Source organism: Halyomorpha halys, unplaced genomic scaffold (assembly GCF_000696795.3).
Source record: "Halyomorpha halys isolate HHAL.00 unplaced genomic scaffold, Hhal_1.1 Scaffold780.1, whole genome shotgun sequence".
In the NCBI taxonomy this organism is placed as follows: Eukaryota; Metazoa; Arthropoda; class Insecta; order Hemiptera; family Pentatomidae; genus Halyomorpha; species Halyomorpha halys.
In genome coordinates, this window is record NW_027111767.1 from 585,058 (window position 1) to 611,166 (window position 26,109).

A 26,109-nucleotide genomic window follows, 5' to 3' on the forward strand; every position below is an offset into this window, starting at 1 on the left:
GTTCTTGCACCAACGGTGATTTGTTCATGATCACACTCAACCGCCTATAATATATAATATAATACAATCTTCCAAAAAAATATAAGGTGATTTAAAATTTATTTTTGGCTTAAGGGCAGTGTGACCGTATTACAATCAAAGATGTTTTCCCCCCTCAAACTAGAGTATCTCCTGAAATAAATTTACTAATCTCATATTTTTTTTTACCTCTGGAAGTGATTTAAAAATGGTTTTAAGCTTTACCGATTAGGTTTTGTAAATTACTATGTTCATTTTTCACATGCTAAATAAAGTGATTACAAATTATTATTTGTTTAATGTCATGAGAAATAAGTTATTATTCATAAGAAAGGGTCAATGAATAACAATAATTACTAACTTATTTTACTCATTGTTTTAGAAAGAACTAGGCCTCTCTCATCCTCTTCGCATTTTCTGAAAAGTAATGGTTTATAAATTTGTTTATTTTGTATTTAATTTATTTTTCAAAACATTTTGACATTTACCATTATTAACAAACAAAAATTGGCAAAATGATAAACTCATAATCTAAAAATATTTCAATTATTTTTAGTTTTTAAATATTTATATAATTTCAAACTCTATCACTCTGTACCGCTACAACCCATGAAAGGTGAGGGGTGTAGTACTTAGTAAGGAAGTACTATTCCTTGAACAACCGTTGGTGTAAGAAGGTGATTTGTTCATGATCACACCCAACCGCCAAATTTTCTCCAATTAAGGGTAACCATATTATGAGGCCATGTGAACCCAAGAGGGCTCCCTGGACCCCTTAGGATTGACTCACAGCTACAGTAACAGAATAAATAATTATCTGCTACTGCCGGATTCGAACCCAGGCTCTTAGAGTTAGTCACACACAGTGTAACAAAAGTAAGCAATTAATAAATTGTTTGCACCACGATAAGAAAGGAATATCAAAGGAGTAAAGTAAAGCAAGTAGTCAATAAAAAAAAGTTATTGAAAATGTAGTTTTTGAAATCATAAAAAAAAAAAAAGTTAAAAAAATAAAAGATGTCATTGGTACCAATACTTTTGAAGATGTAAGAACTTGAAGGTAGTAAGTTATAATTAAAAAATTATAATAATAATAATAAAAAGCAGAACTTCAGGCAAATTGTTTTTAACCAACATTTTTCATAATCACAATACTTTCCCTTACTACACATTTCATAAACAAATAAGCGAAAGTAAAAATGTTTTTCCAGCCCATAATTCAATTTGCTGATGCACTGAATCTGCATTAGTCTATAGTTCTATTATTAGAAGTTATTTGTTTTTTATAATTTTAATATCATACCCATTACTTTCAAATTTACTAATGTAAGCAACTAATACTTATTTTAAATTACCCAGGACAAAGTATTGAAGTAAGCATGACATTTGATTTCCATTTTTCACCACCAAAACTTTTATATATTCTAGCAGATGTATATCCAGCAATTGCTCCCAAACAAACAAAGACAACCATTGCACAGGTCATCAAAGCACCTCTATTGGCAGGTGATAAAAATCCAAGACATGCGAATGCTAAAACAAAATTAGTCTGAAATTAATCATTAAAAATACTAAAGTAATAAGAGAAAGATAATTGTTAAGTAGAAGCACCACCAAGACTGAGTTTCTTTACTTTTCCAACATCAGGTAGTGTTTTCAGTGCTTAATTACCATACAACTCAGATCAGTTGCTATCCAACAACTTTCTCCTGATAAGGTCATAGATACAAGTAAGATATGTGCTACAACACCATGTATACAAGAATGAAAATGTCATTCATTTAAAGCATTTCACTGACTCCAACACAACCAATACCCAACCTTATTGGTTTTTATACAAATTTTTTTTTTTTTTAAACTTATAATCCTCAGTTTATCTAGTGAAGTTGAATTATTATTCAGTTAATAATTAAAAATTCTGAAGGAAAATGGTAACCAAAAAGAAGGTAAATAACAAATAATTTTTAATCAACAATTTTGTTTCACTCAAAAAACCTATATTTCTAACAAGCTTTTACATTTATTACAACTTCTGTCAGATTAAAAACTATGGTTTCCTGGTAAGAAAACATTAGAAAGTGAAAGAAAACAGGTGGCGGTAATGTGCAGATAGTTAAGGGCTTCTACTAATCAAATACCTTGAAAGTATAAATATAATATTAAATATACCTAATGTCACAAGTGTCATGAAGAATATTTGAAGGCCTGAACCTAAAAATACTGATAGTAACATTCCTTTCCTAGGTGGTCTGAACACATCACCATGCACCAACTTCCATCCAAATTCTTCTTGAACATCTTCACCAGAATCAATCTGTAAAATAATTTAAATATTACTCTTTTCTTTCACATTTCAATATACAGTTCTTTAAATAAACCACATAAATAAGAATAAGACTAAGTGGACTAAAAAAAATCTAGTCTATACAGTAAATAAATATTAAACAACTTAAAAATATACTGAATGGCAGATTAAAGTATTACCTGATTGTATCTGGCAATATCTTTATGCAAAGTCCTGAGGATGATCATGGCCACCATCCCAGTAAGAAACAAGACTATCATGAGAGAATTGAGAATACTAAACCAGTGAATGTTTGTATGTGGCATTGATTCAAGTATGTAGTCCCAACGAGAAGACCATTTTACAGTATTATTTTGCTACAATTAATAAAATAAAATAAATAAGTGATTCATACCTAAAACTTCTCAATAAACAATTATGTTGAAATAATAATAATACAAGCCATGAATAGAATGAATTAAATATTCAAAGATATGAAACAAAAAAAAAGCTAACAAACACAAAAGGATGGGTAGCTCTGATTTTTTTTATTTTTTGTGTGTGTTTTATTTCAGTTTAAATTGATATTTAATACCTAAATTTTCAACCTTGACAGATGACTAGATGTGAGGTTTATTTAAGAAAATTTTTTATTCAATGCTCAATATCATGGAAGCCATGAAGCCATCTACTGTGCGAAAAACATAATACATACATTTATAAAAAAAATAGGTAACATTTTCTAAAATTTGAGTCCTTATAAAGCTCTTTACATTAAAATGAACCCCAGAGGAATTAAAAAAACAGAATTTTCCTTAGAAATATTATGTAAACTTATATTACACGATACACAATTTTAAAGAAAATTTAACAAACTTCATTTTGAGTACTAATAAAGATCTGTGCATCTAATAGTTTCTGAAATATGATACTTATCTTAAGTAGACTCATTTTTGACAAATGTAGAATATGGCCAAAATTGTGTAAAAGTATTTTTATGAGCTAAACTGGAGCAGCGTAATCGACAAATTTTTATCATAATAATTTCTTGTGTGGTTGTTAGTTGTCAAGAGATAGGGCATTGAATGGAAAATTTTAATGTTTCTTGAATAGAATAAATTTCTGGGTGGTTGAAAATCTTGATTTTTGGTATCAATCTACACCCAAAAAATATATGTACCAGATCTTTCGCATTTTTAAAGTATTTAGTTTCCTGGACCAAAAATTCTTTATCATAAGATATATGAAAATAAGCAAAAAGTTAACTAAGGTTTTTCACAGTTTTTACAGTAAAAGAGAAGTTTCTTAGCTTAAACAATACTTATATATAGTTTTGAATACTTACAACAAATTTTACACTATAAGTATATTTTATTTCGAGAGTTTTTCCTTTAGGAAGGTCTTCTGGAATAGCCATAGGTTCTTTAGAATAGCAGTCCAAATCTGTAGTATGCTTTACACTCAGTGGTGTAACTTTAACAGCTGAAATATTAAATTGAATATGTTATTCAACTCATAAGACAGCATACAGTAATTAATTATTAAATTATAAATATCACTCTGCTTTAATTAAATAATAAGACAAGTAAGCAAACTTACAAACAATTCTTCCACCATTTGCACCAAATGAAGTTCCCCAATCTTCTCCCATACCACTGTGATATGTAATAAGCAACTCAACATGGTTAAAAATATAATATGTTTTTGGTTTATTATATTGAGGCTGAAAAATAAAAATAAAATAATAGTCATCAGTGATAAGTACTCTAGAAATTTTATCTAGATCATATCTATCACATTAAATATAGTTGTATACATATCAATTACTGAATTTCAATGACAATATAATCATAATATAGAACATTAAAAACATGTTCACTCTGGCTAGGATAGGATGGAAGCTGTACCACCCTGTAAGCCAGAAATGGTGAGGCAGAGGGTAAACAAAAATATATATATATAAAAGGACAAAAATTATAAATAAATCTAATTGCATTATTTTTCCTTACATTCATGTTGCATATGTCTTCAGGATTCAGCTTATCACCCACATAACAACCCATTGGGAATCCAGGAACACAACAATGCCTCATATCATCCAATAAATAGCACCATGTGACAGGCATGTTATCTAGAATTATAAAATTATTATTATCTATGCAGCAATTTTTATTCATTAATAACTATTAATAATATAAAATAAATATCACTATATACTTAAAAAATGCTAATACTAGAAATTAAAGACAAAATAAATAAGTAATTCTTCAAAATTATATAAATATAGACTTAGCGAACCTAAAGTGTGATGCTGATACTACCAATAATCCACTACATACATGGGTGTAGGCAGGATTACGCTAAGGATGGAGCAAGCCTCAGCCCCTTACACACACACACACACATACGTACATACTTAAATATAATTCATTCTGAAATGTTGGGTAAAAGAAAGATATGTAATTCCGCACTCTAAGAAATACTCCACCATTTTATTTTTGCTTCATAAAATTCAATCATTACTTTTTAAATTTCTATTACCTATAAACACAATAAATTATTGAAAATGAAACAACTGAATTCAAATAGTTAACAACAAGGTTTAACCATGGCTTGGACAATGAAAATATAAAGCAGTTTTGCACTCTTCATCTCTGATGATTTTTTGGCACTAACATCTTTCCCTCCATTACCTTGCTAATTATAACATGTTTCTAGAAAGAAATCATCTATCAAATAAGTTCACTATTTTCTTTCTTTTTTTTTGGGGGGGGGCACAGAAATTTAAGGGGGAGCCGTGCCTCCTGCTCCCCTCTGCCTAAGTCCAAGTTTACATACTTTCCTTCATAGCCCTCCACCAAAACCCAAGTCAGCAAGGTCTAATAACACAATCCTCCCACCTGCACCTCAGTCTAACCCTCGAACATTCACCAATTGGTTCAGTTAATCAATTAAGTTATAAGGGATTCAACCATTATTATGCCTTAAGAAATAATTTTGTTTGAACCATTTAAAATTTCAATTTTTTTTTAGACCCAGGCTAATTGCATACAAACAGGATAAGACGAACCATCATTTAGATGATGTTTGTTTTGTAGAGTATTAAATAATATTGTAAATAAGTGCCTTAAATATCTCTGGAGACGCATAGTTTTCAAATTATTTAAAAAAATATATTAAGAGAAAGAAATAATTCTATTTTTGTTAACCACTTATTTTTTTTTGTGAAAAACAGGATTATTCCACATAAGGAAAACGACAATTAATAATGCCAGCTTCCAAGGCCTAGGTGTTTTTGAGATGTGTTGGTGATCAATAAGTCAGTTAGTGAGTGGTTAGAGACATATTCAATTAACTCGGTGAACCTTTAATAATATTTATCAGATTTAGATCATGTTACTTTTCTTCATAGAGAATTAAATGACCTTTCAGATGAGCAATAATACCATCCAGGAGAGGTATAGTTTTAAGTTCTTCAAAAAACCTCTTCTTTTTTTTTTTTTAAATAATTTGTTTTAAACCCTTATGAGACTAAAGTTTACTAAACCTAGACTAATTGGAGCAAATACAGGATAAGAACTACAATGAATAATTTCACCTTCATAGGCTGTCGTTTTTCAGATGCTGATCAATATGTTAGCGAGTGAGTATGTTCAAGAATCTGTTCTTTTATCTATTGAAATATGGATACAACAGGTTTCCAGTTTTGTTAATGCTAATTTAGATGTTTATTTTGTAGAGAATCAAAACATCTTATAAATGAAAGGCTATAATTTTCTAGAAAATATATGGTTATTGAGTTGTTAAAAAATAATATTTTTTTAATGTTCTATTAGTAATATTTTTATTTGCTTATGAAAACACACAGTCCAGTAAAATTATATAGAATATTCTAGCATTATATTACATAAAACTGGGGAAAGATGATTATCTTGGTGATTACCAAGCTTTAAATCTGAACAAAACTCAAACATTACAAAATAATGATTCCAGATTCAATGTTTATTAAACATATTGTACATAAACAACTTTATTTGATTAACTGACTTTTTTTATTTCCTTCTCATACAGAATATTACATAGTTTTTAACAGAAGCCTATGCAAAATCTATAAAGGTACAAAGATACAAAATTGATAAACTATTCTATAATTTTTATTTTTTCTTTAATATTTGTCTTGAGAAAAATGGATGATCAATAATTAAACAATTATGTTAAAAACATCAGTAGTTCATTTTGATAATGTCCTCGGTGTAATCCACAAACGGACTAGTTAAGTTTAACATCAATGGAGAATTTAGTTTAAAAAATATCTAACATTCATTGTGAATTAAAGTTTTTGCCATCACTGTATAATTTGGGGCTGACCATAGATTTTTAAAAAATGTAATGAAATTTAAATTTTTTTAAGAATAATGTTGGCATTAAGTTATGGTAAGTGACTCCTTGTTGAAAGTGAAACAGAGTTATTCCAAACATTTGAATGTTTTAGGCCAAAAAAACAGACCAACACAACAGAAAACAAATTAAATTGACTCTGGACTAAAATAAATTACCAATGAACCAACACAACATAAGACAAAGTAAGAGTTCAGAACATCTATGAAAGACATCAACCCAAACCTGCAGACGACAAGAAGTAATACTGACCAGACTACGAATTAGACACACTCGACTAACCCAAGAATACTTACTGTCAGGAACATCTAGGCCAACATGTAGACACTGTATCCATACCACTAACTGTTAAACCCATAATGACAGACAGTAGCCATTTGATAGACACCGGATTATAACATCATTTGGCAACTAACAATTAACAATTAAATGATAATAGCCAACACATTCCGAAAATATTTGATCACCTTAAGAAAACAAATATGTACAAATACATATAACTAATTTGATTTATTTATATTTTTACCACATCAATTAATGTCACTTACTTTTTTCAATTATATATATATATTACTATTAAATCACTTTATATATTCTAGTATAGATATGAGGATATCAGAAATGTTCCCGAGAGATCAGTCAATGTGCATAGGCAAACATCACCTTAGCTGTGGATTACTTTTTAGAATTGTTCACTCAATTAGTTACCATGAATTAAATATTTTATTTTATAAACCAAGAGTATAAATATTTTATAACATGTTTAAATACATTAAATTCCTTGATAGTTGATACAATCCATTCTGGGTCCCTATTTTTTGAATACCACAAATATATTTTTTTAAAAAAGCAGGATTAACATTCTTAATCTTTTAAAAATATAAATTTAATTTAGGAAACCAATAAGCCAACATTTTTATTTATATTACCAAATCCTGCGGTATTCTATGCATATAAAACAAAAAGAATATCATTTCCAAAAAATAAGCTTTTTTATGTTTTATATATTTACATCTCCTACGAATAAGAGAATTTTATGCAGCAAAAAGTTATAATAAATTTGTCCAGATTAATAAATTTAAAAACAAATTATTTATACAGCTTATTCTATGCATATAAAAAAGAAAAAGAAAAATGAATCATTGGTAAATTTACGTACTAGTTGCTAATTAAAAATTCCAATTTCTTTTTAAATATGAAAATTGATAATTATAATTAACATTAGATAATGTTAATTAAGTAAATAGCTTTATGACAAGAATAGATATTCTTGTCATAAAGCTATTTACTAAACCAGTCATTAAAGAAAAGCATATATAAAAATAGATTTTAATTGTTTGAATTTTAATCAATTTGTTTCATAAGTTACTTTAGCAATAATAAATTACTACACTTTAATGCTGCATCCAAGAATAGTTCAATTATTATAAATTTGTATCATTGTAAATTTCAATCTCATATATAATGATTACTAAATATTACAGTGCGAATAATTTAGTTTCTGATTTTTTCCTGATAATTGGAATGACTAAATAAACTTTCAATAATGATGCAATATTCAAAAACTTAAAATTTCAAATATTTGCATATACTATAATCTGAACTACAATAATAAACATTTTATACCCATGAAATCAAAATTGTAATAGTCACAATGTCAAATTTAGTTCATCTTAGTAACACATCTTGAGATAGCAAATAATAAACTTAAACAATGCAAAAGGCTACTGGAGGAAAACTGTTTTTGAATAAATGAAAACAAAAAATAATTCAATACATCAACAAAACGATCAGAACTAACATTATAATTAAACTACGTACCAACAATCCAATGATGTTGATAGTTTAAACTCATGCCTTTCTTAAGAATATCAAGTTTAGCCATATCTTCAGGATCTCCACCAGTATATTTTCGGCTACATAGAAACTTACATGTTTCGTTTTTCAGAAAACTGATCTGTAATTGAAATTACAATAATTAGAACAAAACACACCAAAGTTGTTTTAATTACATGATTAAATCTTACCTTATAAGGAGAAGGGCGAATTCTTTCTCCAAAAACAACCTGTCCCAAGTTTTCAGTGGGCGACTTACTATTTTTCTCAGCATTACAGAAGTCAAAACTAAAAATGAAATTGGGGCTTAAAATGGTATCAGAAATTTAGTAGTACAAATGAATCTTCAACTACTTACTGGTAGTACTCAAATGGAATAACAGATTCTTCAGTATTTAATCTATTTACAAATAAATCAACTTCATTCTGAAAATGAGAAATACTAATGTAAGAGAACTGAAACACGCAAAAAAGAGAAAAAGTTTGTAGTAAAACACTCCTCACCTTACAACTTTGAGAGGAAACGAGTTCTGATTGTTTACAATAATTTACAGGAGCCAATCCTGGTAAATAAAAACCGGCACATTTATAAACTTGTAAGCTAAGTAAGAAAACTTCATATGACAAAATAAATATCAAAGGTGAGTAATTCATTTTCGGCTTGTTGAAAGAACATAAGAATACGTGTGTCACGGTAAGCTAAGATAGGTGTTATAAGCAACTATACAACACTTCTAAAGTACACTGTTGAAATAAACAAAAGCTATTCCTCAAAGGACTTAATAACATCGCATACAAATCTTTTTCCGAAAATTATTCCTGTATATCTATAACAATTATTATACGATTCTGATTGTTGGAGCTTGAGCAGCTGAAATTGACGTTGACATTACCAATGCTTTGGTGATTAACATTAAATAGCACGATCTGTTTCTGGACCAAAATATAGAAAATCATAATAAAATGTATATTTTTAGGCATAAATTTTGCTCAATTAATTAAATCTGATTTATCTGAAAGGAGAACAACTATTTTATCTAGTTGCTTTTGGAAGGCGGTTCATTTAAATATAACCCTTATGTTTAGAAAGGTTATAGTAAGATCTGTCATTGTATTCATCTAGTTTCTTTCACTTTTTGTATTATGTGGAGTTTTGATAAAACATTTAGAGTTTTTATAACTCTAGTTCATGCGTTTATCATTCCATTTGTAACAGTATTTGTGTCAGTCATGCTTTTGTATTAGATTATTTAGCTACTGAGAATTTGAAAGTTTCTTGTGTATTACTTAGTTTGTTACTTTACTATGGCTCAAAGAGGGAAAAGTATCTTTGCTCAAAGAATGAAATTAGAAAGGGAAAATAAATGTAAATTAAATTCATCTGGTAGTGATAAGATACTGTCTGATCCTGTTCGAGTGTTTGGTTTGTAATTTTAATTGCCTTATCCATTTTATCAGTTTATCTGTTGTGCACAGTTTTCTGTTCGGTTTATTGGATATTTATTTTTGTTATGTGTGTTATAAGGAGAGAGGAGTTTTATAGTATCTGGGAACAATGCTCAAGAAATTCATCAAGAAAACATCCAAAAATTGTCTCAAATGAATCCTGAAGAACTGTCATTCGAACGTCAGAAACTTATTTCAGAATTAGATCCAAGTATTTTGGAGTTTCTTAGAAATCGTCGTAAGACTGTTTCTCTTGTTGATAAAAATGAAGAGAGTATGGATGTTTCAAGTGATACAGAGTATTTATATTTAGCTTACTGTTTTTCGGCATTGATTTTTTCTTCTATGAAACTTATTTTCTGATTATATTTTTGTTGATAGGATTCATAATGCTCAAAAAGTTGGAGCAGCTAAGGAAATATCGGAACTCACACTTATGGAAAATGAAGATACACCTTTAATTAATAGTGCCATTCTAAAACCTAATGATGATATACCATTAGAAGAAGCAAAAGACCTTGTACATAAATACCCACATATGGATATTGTTGAAAAAGAGAAATTACAATGGACTGGTTATTTGCCTCTAGAGGTCAAGTTGCCAGATGATCCTTATCCTGCCAGGTTTAATTTTGAGGGTAAGAACAAGTATATCATTAATTAATTTGTATTATGATTTGTAGTTTTCTTAATTAATTATGAATTATAGATATTACAAATTTGTTGTATTTTCATTATAACTAGTTTTTATTTGTTAATTACTTTAGAAAACCGTAATTAACAAGTAAGATCTACAACCTATGTAAAGGTTGACTTTTGCTGGTACTGCTCACCATAGTGGCTGGTAATGAGGCTAACCTCTCGCATCTATTATTTAATTAAAATGCCATTTCGCCTGGTATTATAGTTACATAATATGGTTGGGGAATGTCTATGAAATATTAACCATTAGTTTGTTGAAGGATTAATTTTTGTTTTGTTTAGCTGATGAACAATATGTTTTGGTTATCAATTTTCTATTTATAGGTTAACCCTTGTCCTTCCCCTCCTGGTACGTCAGGAAGGGTGTAAAGGAAATCAATAAACTACTTATCATCGCCAGTACATTAAAACAAGAAATGTGAAAATTTGTATTTTTTTATTAGTTATTATATTTATTTAGTTATTATATTATTATATAAATTATTATATTTATCTCATTAGTTTTAGTTCTTTAACCAGAAGCATTTCTGTAAATAAAGTCTTATTTTCATAAATCTAGGGCTCAGATAGGTAAAAAGATTCAGGGTTAAAAAAATATTTGGTATATAAAATTAAAAGTAAAAATAACTTTTTTTGTATCCAGAAAATTAGTTAGTTTAATGTGGCGGTGATTGTATTAATATCCAAGTTCTATTGAATTTTGGCTTATTGTAGTAGGTAATAGTACGCCCTTTAGCTAATACTGGAGCAAAGGGCTGTCACAAATTTTCTTTACTTATCTCTATCATACACCAATTTTTTAATTTCTCTCCATTGTCATCCCAGCTTGTTTACCTCCCTCATCACCAAGCTTTTCCATGTGTTCCTTGGTTGTCCTTGCTTCTTAGCACTAATGTAAAGTGCATATTTCTCTATGGCATCGCCAGTCTTCCTTAGGGTGTGACCAATCCACTTCCATTTCCTTTTCCTTATCAGTTCATCTATTGGTTTGAGGTTAGCCTTCTTCCTCTTTTCTTTATTAGAAATAATTTCTGCCCAGTTGATCCCAAGTATTCTTACAGCCATTTAGACAATATCAGTGTGACTTTTTTCAGACATGATTATATTTTTGTTATGAAATCACAAATGATATACTATTATCTGATATATCTAAAATAGTTCCATTCCTTACCCTATCCTTTACAAAGAGTGCTTATTGCTAGTAAATTTACTACCCTTCTTCAATCACTCATAGTCAAGTTGTGATGTTCTTCAGGGCTTCTTCCTTCCGACAATCCTTTTTTTTTCCTTTATGTTGCATTAGTTAAGGGGATCTGTGTTAGGATAAAGATAAGATAGTTCTGGGTGCGGTCAGTGAAGAATACAAATAAGTAAAACTTTTTCTAATGTAGTTTAATGATTTACCTGATTTTATTTTTCACTTTTAAGGCCACATTTCCTCAAATGGTATAAAAAAAATGTATCCTTCTTTCCTAACTTGACTCAGATGGAGAATATCATTAACGCTGGGCTGAGAAAAAGAAATTATAGCTAGTTACTTGAAAAACCAAAGCTTTCCTCAACAATATTCCAATTCTATTTCATAGCTCTGTAAAAAGTTTTGGCTTCAGCTTTAATCAACACCGATTCTGATGTAATCTTGTTTTCTAATTCTGATAATCTGTCAGAAATCCATTATCATCAATGATTTCATTAATTCTTATCTCTTAAAACTTGACAGACGCTTAGCTGTTTGCCTGCATCTGACTATTATCGCCTGGTACATAGGTAACATTCTGATAAACATGAAATGAAGAGATATCCAGATTCACTATATCTCTCATTGTTATATCAAGCTAAAGTGGCTTTATCCTTTTCTTTGAAATCCTTAGTCTGTATTCTTACATCTACCCCTGAAACACACATCAATTTTTATACTCCCTCATGTTTCTTTGGCAATGTTCCTTCTGCTTTTGAAATTTAGATAGATTTTTTCCACCTGGTGCTATGATTTTTTTTAATTTTTAATGTTAGAGAGAGAAATGCTTTATTTGGCCATAGTGTCCAAATACATTAAGTTGCTATAACACACAGTGACCCATCAATCCATAATTGGATATATATGTACTTCTATATATTAACATTTTTCATTTTTCAAACAATAATCATCAAAATAATAAATTAAATAAAACAAATAATAAATAAATACAATAAAAACTTGTATGTTTCATTAAAAATTGTGAATTGTAAACCTATTTTTTAACCAAGTTCAACAATTCTATGAGAACAATTTTTACGTTGTTGTTATATGCATGGGCTTTATAAAGGAGAAACAGACCCAAAAAAGTTGGGTATCCTTGTTCTAAATGAAAATTATCATTGGAGAAGTTTGTCAGGGGGTGTGGTCAGCAAAGAACAACATAAATAAACAAAACCATATTTATTTATTTTATGCTGACGTTTCGACCTGAGTTTCAGATCTTCATCAGGGGTTATGGTGTAGAAGGTAGGCCTACAACTGGGCCTAAATTTATAAAATTATTATTGCTTCTTATTGAATGTCTATAATTTATTTAAGTGAATAATTTAATTTCAGTTCTAATTTGTTTCATATATTGAACCCCATCATTTAAAAATAAATCGATGAAAAAACAAATAGGCAAATATTTCCTTATGGATAAGATATTTGTAAGGGGTTACTTTATTTATTTTTTGCATCATAAAATACACACAAATAAAGCATATTTATACCTTTATTGGTGATTTTTACCTTGTTGACTTTGTTATCAGGTAACCTACTTCCTCATTCTGACAAAGGAGAAGGCATACTACAAGGTTTACATAATCATGGAGAGGAACCTGAACGTCCTGGTTACACATTGCAAGAACTCATACAACTAAGCCGAAGTTCAGTTCTACAACAGAGAGTGATTTCCCTAAATACTCTTGCGAAGATAATGGCTAATGTGAGAATCTTTTTTTTGGTTATTTTTTAATTTTAATGTCGCATCAAGTTATAATTTGTATAGCCTTATCAGTATTATCCAAAACATTGGCAAATATAAAAAAGGTGACTAGTGTTTGTAGGCTTAGTGCTAATTATATTGAAATTAGCAAAAGATTAACTTGTAGAGTGACAAAATTTATATTTGAATTTTAATATTAATTAAAAATACTGCTTAAAAAAAATTGAATGTTCAACTTACATTTCATTGCATAAGAAAGATTACTTCTTAACCTTCTGTGACATACTTATTACACCGCTCTCATTTTCTTTATGCAAAACAAGATTAGCTTATTAATTATAGACTACTACTTTGGTATAAACTGGTAAAATAATAATCACATAATAAAAAAAAAGAAATACTAAATATACTTAAAATTCAACGGATAATACTGAAGATTTTAGTAATACTTATTTTGCTGTACCGTTTAAAAACTTAAATTTAATGGAAAATTTCAAATCTACGCATATTTATCTCAACTAATTAACACAACATGCTATTTAAATTTTTACATGGTTTATGGGCATTTAACTCATCGAATGTGAAAGTTGTTTAACTTTTTTTTTTATAAATTTTTAACTCTTTTTTTTTTAGAGTTACCTTGTGAAAAAAAAAAACTGAAATGTCAGATGGTGGTGCTGTTATTTTTAATGTCAAAATTAAATGCTTATTCATTAATTAATATACTAATTCTATATTTCATTAAGAATTACAAATCACATTAAAATGAAAATTTCCTATATGGAATAAATTATTGGCATGATATTATTTGAAAAATACTCTTTGAAATAGTTGAAAACTATCTTGATCTGGTTTGACCTGGTTGTCAGGTCTTCATCAGAGAGCCTTGACAGAGATTCTGGCTAAACTGTTATTCATACTCCTGCAAATTTGAATAATCTATTTCTCAGCAGTCCCCATCCTTGCCACATGGCCTGCCCAGCGCAGCCTTCAAATTCTCACAATTTTTCCAACATCAGGGTTACCAATTAATATGTAGACTTCCCTATTCGTGCATCTTATCCGAGCTGAACCATCCTTTACTGGGCCCTAGATGCGTGTGCGTATCTTTCTCTCAAAAGTTTGGAGATCCCTTTCATCGGCCTTTGAAAGTGTCCAAGTTTCCAAGGCGTAGAGCAGCACTGGTTGAATTAACATTTTATACAATCTAGTTTTCGTGGATCTTGATAGTGAGCTACTACCTAAGTGCCAGAGCAGTCCAAAAAAGCACCCATTGGCTGATGCCATTCGTCTCCTTATCTCAGCCGAAACGTCATTGGTGGCATTAACTTGTGATCTGAGGTATACAAATTCCTCAATTTGTCCAAAAGAGTAATGACCAACTTGAACAAAATCTTCATTAAAACCTCTTTCTTGATCGGCTATCATATATTTGGTTTTGTTGGTATTAACAACAAGTCCCAGCTTCCTGACAGCTTCATCAGGACAAGAAAGGCCTCTTCCACAACAGCTTCTGAACTCCCAATAATGTCGATATCATCTGCATGTCCCAGCATTTGTACCATTTGATTAAAAATGGTTCCATTGGTCTGAACCTTTGATTCTCTAATAACTTTTTCCAGACCAATATTGAGTAGCAGACAGGCTAGGGAATCTCCCTGTTTCTAACGCCATTTTGAGAGGCCCTCAGAGGCCCTCTGCTAAGCCTATCAATAGCCTCACACATTTCCTCTTTGTCTGGGGCCTCAAGGTCATCCTCAGGGATTCGACTAATGTTAACTTCTTCCTGTTGACCTTCTTGTACCCAATTTCCATTGAGTATGTGATTAAAGTACTTGTTCCTTCTTCCTAGCACTTGGGTTTTATCAGTTAATATAGATCCATCTGCATCCTTAAAGGCTGAAATTCGAGGTTTGAATGGCTTTCGATCGCTGTTCACTTTTTCATAGAACTTTTGGCATTCATTAATGCTCCTCAATCTCTCTATTTCTTCTAGCTCTCTATTTTCCCAGTTTCTTTTTTTGTGTCAATGGATAGACTTTTCTTCTCTTCAGTGCTGACGATAAATATCAGCTGATGCTCAGGTACGTTTTTTCGGAAGCATGAGTGTGTAGGTTTCGTTCTTGTGTGTAGTGGCTTCTTTCACTCCTCGTCAATCCATGGCGACCTATTCTGTGCTTGGATGTGACCAATTACTTCCTCTGCTGCATCGCAGATGATTTTTTCAATGTTTGACCACTTTTCGTCATCACCCTCATCTTCTTTAGATAGCACGTTAGAGAACTTCATTAATCTTATTTATATATGCTTGGAAAACTTCAGGTTATTTAAGTTTCTGTAAATTGCAACTTTTTACACCTTTCCCCTTGCTTGTTATAACAATTGAGATCCTGGTTCTATTGTTGGCCAGAATTAGAAAATGGTCTGAGTCCACGTTAGCTCCACGAAAAGTTCTGACATCAAGGAAATTCGATCTATGTCTGGCACTTATTAGAAAGTGGTCAATCTGATTGACTGTATTTCCATCGAGAGATGTCCAGGTACCAAGATGGATTCTTTTGTGGGGAAACAGACTACTGCCAACAACGAGATTATGTGTCATCAGTCTATGTCCATTGTCGCATGCATACAATAAAGTTTGGAAAATATACATATTGTTTTAAAGTGAAATAACAAACTTGTTGCTTACACCATAAAAACAGACATAAGAATTAAAAACAAAATCATGATCAGGCTCATTAAGTGAGTCATAATGTTTTTCATTGTTATTTTGGAATAACTAATTATTTGACATCAAAAAATATGTTTACAAATATACTGTACTTTACTAAACATTTTTCAGTTAATTTTAGAATTCATTCACTAGCTTTAAATGATGTAGATGAACAGTTGTCGGCATGTATAAATTAACCTTAATTTCTATTATTTCATAGGCATCTATGTATGATGGATGCTTCAATGAGCCTATACTACCCGCATTATTAGAAGCTGATATGTTTTTATTATTGAGGTTCTCTCTGGATGATCCCGCTCCACCAATAGTAATGGCTGCCTCATCTGCGATTTGTAACCTTTTGGTTAATCACATTGATGAAGTTAATATTTGAATTATTTAATCAAAACTTTTCATAATATTGTTTATTTTATTGTATTAAACTTTTTGTTTATGTTTAGGCCTGTTTGGACAGTATGTTAGGAACTCCTTTGGGCATACAGCAGCCTTCTTTGGGAGTTATTTTGGAAATGAAACCTAATGAAATTGATGAATTAAAAGATCAGCAACTTCTTAAACTTGATATTATTCGGGGAGCATTACGTTCAGATATTCTTCAGCGAATAAAGTACAACACAAAATGAATTTTGCATGAATTTGTATGTTGTTTTAAAAAATAAAACAAAAAAAAAATTTCTTCAATATAACCTTTCAAATTTATAATGTAGGTTTATCCTTACGGACCTGAATCCAGAACCAGTGGAAATAAAGCAGCTGCTGAAAACATTGATCAGGATTTCAAGGCATTCTTTCGAAATGGCAAACAGTGTTTTTACTTGTCCAGGACTGCTTGAAGCAGTTAGATCATTATGTAAGCATTATGGAACTTCTTAATTTAAATATAAACTGGTTTATACTGTTAACGAAGAGCTTGACTTTAAAGCTTTTGTTTATCAAAATGTTGTACCAATTGCTTCTTTTTTTCTTAATTTTATCTATGGAATATTAGACTGCTATACTATTTGTTCATTATTATTAATTTCAGGAAAGGTCTGGCTTACTTTTTGTTTTATTTCCAGGACTTGTAAAATTATCAAATTTAGGAATAATTTATTTCAAAATTTATTATCTTATTGTTGTTGGACTAGCTTAAGGTAGACTTTCACGGGAACTGTCCTTCACAGTGACTGTAAGTGCTGGTAGTTGACTATTATTTTGAAGGAAATAAACATGCTATATTTTTTTGGAACCACTTGTCAGTCAAGACATCATCTCTCTACTTCTGAAACTTGACTGTTTTTAATGCAGTTGGACAGTTCTAGGTTATTTTTTTTATCATGTTGAAGAAGGGTTTTGATGATAACAAATCTAGCAATGTTATTTGAGTTTCCTCTACTTTTTTTTTTCACCATGTCAGAAAATAGTACTTATGCATTAATTATATAATAATAAAACATTATCTGCTGTGATTTCTTTCTATATATATGTTATTTATAGTATAACTAATAACAGCCATTACTGTCCTTAGTAATCAATTTTAAAAAATATTGACCGTCATAACTAATATTAGTTTTTAATTTAAAAAACCAAAAGATTCCATTACAAAGCAATGATTAACATTTTTTACTGACAGTCCCTAACTTTATTATTGAATTTCTTATAATTGGCTAAATGGCATGTATTAATCAATTCACTGAATAGAATACAAATGAAAACTAATAAATTTAAAATGAACATTGTGATTTACAATATCTTAAACTGGGAACGATTGCAAACAAAAACCCTAATGATAATGGTGTACATTATTCCCCCACTACTGAGCAAGCTTTGTTGCTGTTTAGTTTGAAGTTATTTTTCTTGATTCATCTCAATAACAATTAAAACATAATTCTAGAGTTACCTGATATTGTGTATCTTTTTTATTTTGTTATTTTCTGGTTTAATTCTACCCTGTTGTCTCTTAATCATCTTTGCTATCTGGCTTAAACTGCCTTGATATTTTCCAGGTTAAGCTTTTTGTCAGGAGCATGAGAATTTTAAGAAATAATGACATAAAATTTATATTAAAAAATGGCACAATGAATCTATTCTAGAAAAATATTTGGAGGATATAATCAAGCACAATTCATCTCACAGATTATATAGGAAAAAACAATAATCTTTTAATGAGGGGTAGAAACATAAATATATGACTAAAAAAACTAACTGTAGGTAAAAAAAAAAAATTGAAATTTAGGAAATCACAAATACTCATGTAATTTGTCTAAATAGATTGATAGGTCACCATTTAATGTTACGTGGAATGAAGAAATTTTAACCCTATCTATGTGTAAAGAGTAGAAAACGAGATACTTTATCCCACAGATTAGTTGTATCCAACCGAAGTTTAATGCTTTGTTATCATCCTACCATTGCAGTTTTATTCATCTCAATCACATGACTTCTCTTACAAGATCCTCCTAGGTATCTGGTGTTAATCCATCCTCTTTATCTTTATATGTATCTTCTTATTTATCCTCTTTATCTGATAATACACTCTAATCATTCAGCATTATCCGTCTCTGAAGGACAACCTGATCTAAGCTCATCTTGAAGTTCATTTTTCTTAATATTAAAACAACATTGGTTAATTATAATTAATATGATAATTCACCCATTGAATAGTGGTGATCCATTCACTAAATTTTCACTTTTCACTTCATAAATTTCTTCATTTCTTTCTTTTGTCATTGTTCTTAGTTTTTCAGAAGACCTTGAATGAATTTTTTTTTCTTTTAAATACCATAGTAGAGAGCTAATATTATAAAATAATACTAATATCCACGAAGAGATTTGCCAACCAATCATTTAGGAGATTCCATTTTGGGCTGTGCATGTATATCCTTCTATTTTATTTATGGTTTAATTTAAAATTTTTAAAAATATATCCTCGTTTTCATTGAAATATTGTCATATATATAACCTACTTTTTTTTTTTTTTTTTTTCATTTTTTCTATTTCAGTGGATGTTAAAAATAGTCCTTCTTATTATCCAGAAGCTTTAAAATTATTTAGAATAATTGCTTCTAGATCCCATTCATTGGCATTAGCAATATTTGAGAAATATGAATTGCAAAAACCAATCTTTACATTTATTGCTGGGTGAGCATTATTATTTTAATTTAGCTCATATCCGTTTGTTAAATTAGTCTTCCAAATTACTTTTTTTTTTTGTTAATATGTTGCAGTGAAAAGGCTGCTGGACATCCTGAAATTATGCTTTTAACATTAGAAAGTTTTTATTCTTGGCAATCTTGTTTGTGTTACAATATTGGTGCTGATACCATCACGTAAGAATGCTTTGTTAAAGAACCATTTTTGGTTATGTAATTGATTTTTTTTTTGTAAAATAAATTAATTTCTAATGATTTTATAATGTAATAGGTACCTTAGCCCTGTGATTATGAAGTTGGCTGAAGCTCACCTAGGTTTAACCAATATAGATGGTTCTAGGTCTGATTTAGAGCATGGAGCAGCCCTAATATCTACAATAGCAGTCGTTGCTAAACTTAATTTTGGTCTAGTAAGACACATTCTTCCACTTCTACTTCAGGCTACTACTAAGTGGTGTACGCAGTATATCAATATTCTCAATCCTAAAGTTAGTTAACTGATGATAAGAAAAACATTAAATAAGTATGGTTTGGCTAATTCTAATTGACTTTTTTCCCCTCAGTTTTCTGCATCAAAATTATTAGGATCTTGCCTTACATTGTTCGCCTCTACATACAATGACTTTGTAAGTTAAAAAATTCAGTTTATGTTTTAATAACGTATAAAAACACTGTAAACACCTCATTATTGTTATATTATTAATAATATATGTTTCATAGTTTTTATGGTTTCTTCTGTTTTCAGGACAGTAAATCTGTACTTGAACCTGTCATTGAAAAATTATTATTGAGTACAAATTTCACAAACAGCATTCAAAATCTCAGGTTTTTACTTATTCAAATATTAAATTTATTCTAATAACTCAGTAAAATTTACCATTTCTTCTTATTGCAGAAAGTGTTCATGGTTAATACATGGTAAAATTATTTCAAGCCCTGAAAATTTGCCCTGCTTAGGTAGTATTTCTCCAACGGTTAGAGAAGAAAGCACCCTTCCATTTCTGTATTCTTTTGCAGCATATATTGTAGTTTCTGACAATAGTGCTGTAGGTAACATGTAATTGAATATTAGGTGATTTGTGTATCCTATAGTTTTCCCTGATGTTCATTTCTATTTTTCAGTTCAAAGACATTTTTCTTGGTCACATAGAAATTCTTGGCTATATTAGAAGTATTTTGAGAAGTGATGTGACAACTTTATGTGGCCATTGGTATGCAAGACAAGAACTTAATATTTTGGTTATTCTTGTTCATATGTTCACTGCAGTTGAAGTAAGTGATATTTGATATATCTTTAAGTAAAATGTGTTTATATATAAAATTTAATTTGTTCACTCTCTTAATTAGATAAGAGAAAACCAGGGAATGTTCCATAAATTGGCTTTCAAATTGTTAACGTCAGTTCAGATTGGTGATAGGGCACTTCTTCCTGATATTATTTCAAAAACTATTTTTAATCAAAAGTTCTTAAGGTAAGTGCCAAGAAAATTAGTTGTTCATTTTTTAAATATATATATTTAGGTTACTTACTGGGCTTGTGTCTCTATCCTTCCATATTATCTCCTTGAAGAGGAGTAGTTTTATTTTTCTCTTTATATTGTGCATAGACATGCAACATTTATTATCACACATTAAATATTTTGATGTGCCTTAAGTGTCATGCTAATTATTAATTTTTTCAATCATAATATTTAAGTATGTACAATTTGTAGTTAACTGCTTCTGAACCACAAATTACATATTGGAATACGTTACCAATGAATGGTGTAAATATAAACTTGTTTAAAACAGATTTACAAATTAATTTAAATATCTTATGCAATGATATTACCTACAAATCAAGAAATTTGTTTTTAATATTATACTTAAAATATTTTATATAGCTTAGATGTGGATTCTGTGGCAAAGAAAATGGAAGATCTTAAATTAAACGAATTTGTTTCAACAAGCAAGATAAATAAGCACTTGATTTTAAATGAATCTCTTGCAGCGTAAGTTTTTTTTTTTTTTATTTAAATAAAAATATTCAATACTTTACTTCAATAAATATTCTTCTTTTTATCGGTCATTTTTAGTCTGAAAGATATAGAAAAGTTGTTTATCCGTGAACTTGGATTTGAAGGGCTTATTGTTCCTTGGCCACCTGTTACATTAACAGGAATCCTTAATTCTACTCAATCCGCTCTCCCGTTGGATTGGCCATTTTTGCCAATCATCAGGCTGCATGAAAGACAAGGGTAAGCATGCTAAATTAATTTGATTCATTAAATGAAAATATTAGTTTTCATTTAAAAATATTCCTGAGTTAGATTATGGAAAATTGATTTATTAAATTAATCAATTAGGGTGAGTAAACTATAAAAAAAAAAAAAAAATTGTTCTCTTTTTCAATTGCTTATTCAGAAATACCAGAATTTGAAAAAATAAATAAAAAACAACATTCTGAGAGTCGTTATTTAAAATAATGGAAAATTAGTGTTGGTAGATAAAGTGTACTTCATCAGGAAATAAAAGAATAGCTTAGCTAAATAGTTAGCCTCTCTAAATGTCTACAATCTGATGTTTTTCAAATAAAATATTTGGAAGTAGACATTAGGAGATAGTCCAGTTGGCAGTCAATAAAGGTACCAAAATAGTAGAATAAATAAAAATAGGTTAACAATAAATAGTTTTTCTACTATTTTAGTACCTTATCAACCACCACCTGGACTATCTTCCTTCAAAATAAAATATTTCCTTGAAATTTAAAATGGATTCACATTTCCTCATTTGCATACTTAAAATGTTTGAAATCCTTTTTATAATTCTTGACCAGAACATTACCATTATTAGTAACTCATAAGACAAGCAACCTTGTAATAGTACAACCTCATCAAAGGAAAAAGAAACAATTGTGAAGCACTGCAACATCTGAACTTCATCAAATCTTTATCTTTTTCACTTACTAAATAATAAATATTAACCTTTAAGAAATTGTGAATTTAAACCATATCAAGTTGTTTTTTTGTTTAGGCAAGATAAAGATTCTGTGTTGATTGCAACTAGAAGTCTGCAGTGGTTTATAATTATAGAAGAACTACTGCCTGATGTTTTCTCCTTAGACTATACGGCAAAATATTGTCGTCTTTGTTGTGTTTATTTAGCAGGTGATGTACACATATTTTAACAATTATTTTCTTATTTAAGTGAATCTTTTTATGAATAACTTTATTTTTTATAGGAAGTGAATTGTTTCAAGATGTATCACCGTTGCTTGAAGCTGCATTATCTTATGTATTGGCACATAAAGACAAAATAGACTTTGAAAGTAATATTCCTGGGTTAACATCATTTTATGACTTGTAAGCATACTATTAGTTGATAGAAATTTTATTATTTATTATTTTTTTTTTAAATTTTAGTGTATGTATATATAAATGTGACTATTTACCTTTATTTTATATTATAGCTACCGAGAAGTTCTTGAACAGTTTACTGGTGTATCATATGGTAATTCAGTATTTGGACAGTATGTTCTTCTTCCTCTCCAGCAAAGGCATAGTAATAAGTATAAGAAGCTGGTATGGAGTGAATTAGCTGCTATCCTTCGACTTTTAAGGACTCCAGTTGACGAGGTAGCAAATAAATATTTAAAGAACACTGATTTGAAATTTGAAATGTATTGATCATATTGAAATCTTTTCATCTTTCATAGAACTTACTGAATTTATAGAAAACCTAAGGAACATATATATGTAAATGTATTTGTTATTAGCTATTTAGAAAGATATTTTCACTTTAGTGGGAAAAAAAGCTTGAATCTAAAAACTGCTAGTTAGTCTTTAGATGCAAACTGTGAGGCAACAATATGTCATGGTTATGGATAGGGCTAACAAAGTTTGTAAAGCTATTCAATGTGTCAAGACTTGGTCAAATATTTTATGAAGAATTTTGCACTGCATTATATGCTAAGTCCTTGCGCGATGTATTTCCTAATACATCACAAGTTTCTAGACGTGGTTTTTTCATAGGGTGGGTTCGTCACTCCCACCCCTATTTTTTTTTTGTGAGTGCCACCCATTGGCTAACAGGCCTCACAAATGCCTGGGGAAAGATTGTGAGTGAGTTTGCATTATTTTATTCTTGAAAAAAGCCCGGGTGTGACCAGGATTCGATCTGACAACCTTTGAGTTGGTAGACTGGCGCGTTGCCACACTGCTACTGCTGCCCCCTACACCCTCCAATACTCACATTAAAATGGCAATACTCTGCATTTGGAATGAAACGAGCAGGACTGATGAGCATAATCCTCATTTACTCTAGAACTAGAAAGAATCATTTTTGTGATTAGAATCCCTAGTAATAAAAACCGATTGTAAATTGGAAATAGTATGGTTTGAGAATAGACTTTTTTTTTTTTTTAAGAAATTACAATTTCTATCAAATTATATCATTACAACTTGGAATAATTTCTAGGAGGTGAAAGGATATATTAATTTGAGTGCACAGCATTATAAACATTTATTAAAATCAATATTATTTTCTCTGGAGGAAATTCTATAAAAGTTATTTTTATTCTGTGCATACTACAATTAGTTGTAGTATGCACAGAATAAATATTAGTTCTGAAAGATAGAGTGTCATAGATTAAGATATTTAGAGATCAAAAGTTGAATCATGCTTTAATACAGACTATATAAATAATTTGTAATTAGGTTGGAAGATTATTGATTGACCGTGTGTAAAGATGAAAGGAATATGGTCGGGCTGCGGTCAAAAAAACTCAAATAGTAGAATTATACTATATTAATGAGCCATCTTTGTTTTGACTGCCGTCAAAATAGCCCTGAAGAAGCCCTGCAACATGGGGCGAAACGTTGGCTCATTAATATAGTATAATTCTACTATTTGAGTTTTTTTGACCTCACCCCGGACCATATTCCTTTCATCTTTGTTTTGACTGCCGTCAAAATAGCCCTGAAGAAGCCCTGCAACGTGGGGCGAAACGTTGGCTCATTAATATAGTATAATTCTACTATTTGAGTTTTTTTGTTTTACCGCACCCGGACCATATTCCTTTCATGTTAATTAGGTTGTTTGAACTTACGTTTACCATTCAAAAAGAAGTAAATAAAATAAATACGATAACTACTTATTGGTCCAACTGATATTTTGGAATGGTTAACACACCATAATGAAAATACAAGGCAATATAAAATACAAGACTTTCAACAAAAGTCACACATTGTGTGTAAAAGACATTTAATTAAACCTTTATTTTAAGTTTTACTAACTTTTTTTTTTTTTTATAATTTCAGGTTGATATAAATGACTACTTAAATCCTTGTGAGGCAGATGCCGATTTATTAAGGACATATTTGCGATGCTTAGGAACAGGTATAATTGAAATTGAAGCAGTTATTTTCAAGCATGACCCAATCGTTCCCTTTACCACTGAGTAGTTTGTTTTTTCTATTGTTAAAGGACGGGTAAGAGAAGTCTGGTGTCCGGTTTTATATAAAGTTGCAGTTCATCATGTTTCAACTTATGCCAAAAATCATGATAATCAATTAGCTCATGGTCTCTTGACTTTAATCAATACAATGGGGAAAAAGGTAATAATTTATCATTACAAAATCAAGGAATATTACAATCTAATATCAACTATTTTTTATGTTGTAGGAGCTGAAGAATGTTCTTTTGAATTATAGCTGCAATGATTAAGAGATTTTTATTCTTCCTTTGATGGAATTGTGGGTAAATTTTTATACATTAAGTTATATTTTATGTATGAATTTTACTTTTTTATATAAAAAACTTTTTACATTTATTGGTGTTGTATGTACCTACCCTAACTATTAATTTTGCAATAAGCAAATAGAACAAGGTGTCTAGCAAAACCTTATTGAATTCCCTAGCTTTACCAATTCATTAAAAAAAAATTTTTGAAGTAATCAAAATAGATATAATAGGACATGTGTGTTTAATTAAATTAATCTTTTAATGAAGCAATGGTGTATAAATCACTATTATGTAGGAACTCAATAGAAAATATCTTTGGGAACTTCAGTTTATTAACTAATCTTCTGGCAGGTAATGTCTCCCTGTTCACATAATTTAAAGAATTGTTTCCAAAAATCGATTAAATACATCATCAATTCCATTAACCCTTTGAATACACATTTATTTGAAATTGTTTTTGCCATTATTTGGAGCATATTTATGAGTTTAAGATGCTGAAAATGAAAATGCTATCGATTTTATAGTTGCACGCTCGTGTATCGATTTATTCTAACTTTTCTGATTTCTACCACATAAGGTTTTATAATATTCTTTACAACACCATCAGTTTTTCGTTTTTTACCAATATCTACAAAATCAGCATTTAAGCGTTTCATGCTAAGTATGTAAACATTTTTTCTATCTTTCCATTTGAACACCCTTATACTACCGCAGGATACAGTTTTTACTTCTCCTTTCAAAAACTCTTACAAAGAAAGTAGCTTTGGTGTATTCTTTCTGTTTTTCTTAACTGTCCCAACGGCATGTGTATCATAATTCAGTAATTTTAGGAACAATAATGGTGATGAATACCAATTATCTATGTATAACGTGTAGCCTTTATGTAAAATAGGT

At 29.7% G+C, this 26,109-nt stretch overlaps 2 protein-coding genes across 2 annotated transcripts in view; one reads left to right on the plus strand and one right to left on the minus strand.

The window, feature by feature from the left end:
• TM9SF2 (transmembrane 9 superfamily protein member 2) overlaps positions 1 to 9,427 on the minus strand; it is a 13,730-nt gene extending 4,303 nt beyond the window's left edge. Inside the window, exons 1-10 of the mRNA XM_014429260.3 lie at positions 9,041 to 9,427; positions 8,895 to 8,962; positions 8,728 to 8,824; positions 8,522 to 8,657; positions 4,312 to 4,433; positions 3,902 to 4,025; positions 3,648 to 3,784; positions 2,503 to 2,679; positions 2,188 to 2,332; positions 1,374 to 1,551 (exon numbers count right to left, since the gene is read on the minus strand). Of these exons, the coding sequence (XP_014284746.1) occupies positions 1,374 to 1,551; positions 2,188 to 2,332; positions 2,503 to 2,679; positions 3,648 to 3,784; positions 3,902 to 4,025; positions 4,312 to 4,433; positions 8,522 to 8,657; positions 8,728 to 8,824; positions 8,895 to 8,962; positions 9,041 to 9,190 (1,334 nt within the window). The 5' untranslated portion in view covers positions 9,191 to 9,427. The remainder of the gene's footprint in view (positions 1 to 1,373; positions 1,552 to 2,187; positions 2,333 to 2,502; positions 2,680 to 3,647; positions 3,785 to 3,901; positions 4,026 to 4,311; positions 4,434 to 8,521; positions 8,658 to 8,727; positions 8,825 to 8,894; positions 8,963 to 9,040) is intronic.
• Positions 9,428 to 9,611: 184 nt separating this feature from the next.
• LOC106686117 (RNA polymerase II-associated protein 1) lies at positions 9,612 to 25,303 on the plus strand. Its single transcript, XM_014429261.3, has 23 exons — positions 9,612 to 9,959; positions 10,062 to 10,281; positions 10,364 to 10,620; positions 13,454 to 13,629; positions 16,563 to 16,724; positions 16,804 to 16,970; positions 17,071 to 17,213; positions 19,345 to 19,483; positions 19,570 to 19,671; positions 19,766 to 19,982; positions 20,058 to 20,120; positions 20,240 to 20,319; positions 20,390 to 20,540; positions 20,617 to 20,766; positions 20,842 to 20,966; positions 21,378 to 21,485; positions 21,570 to 21,731; positions 22,507 to 22,640; positions 22,715 to 22,835; positions 22,943 to 23,108; positions 24,792 to 24,870; positions 24,958 to 25,088; positions 25,156 to 25,303. The coding sequence occupies exons 1-23, from the start codon at positions 9,842 to 9,844 to the stop codon at positions 25,195 to 25,197; spliced, it is 3,213 nt and encodes a 1,070-aa protein (XP_014284747.1). The 5' UTR covers positions 9,612 to 9,841; the 3' UTR covers positions 25,198 to 25,303.
• The last annotated feature ends 806 nt before the right edge of the window (positions 25,304 to 26,109 follow it).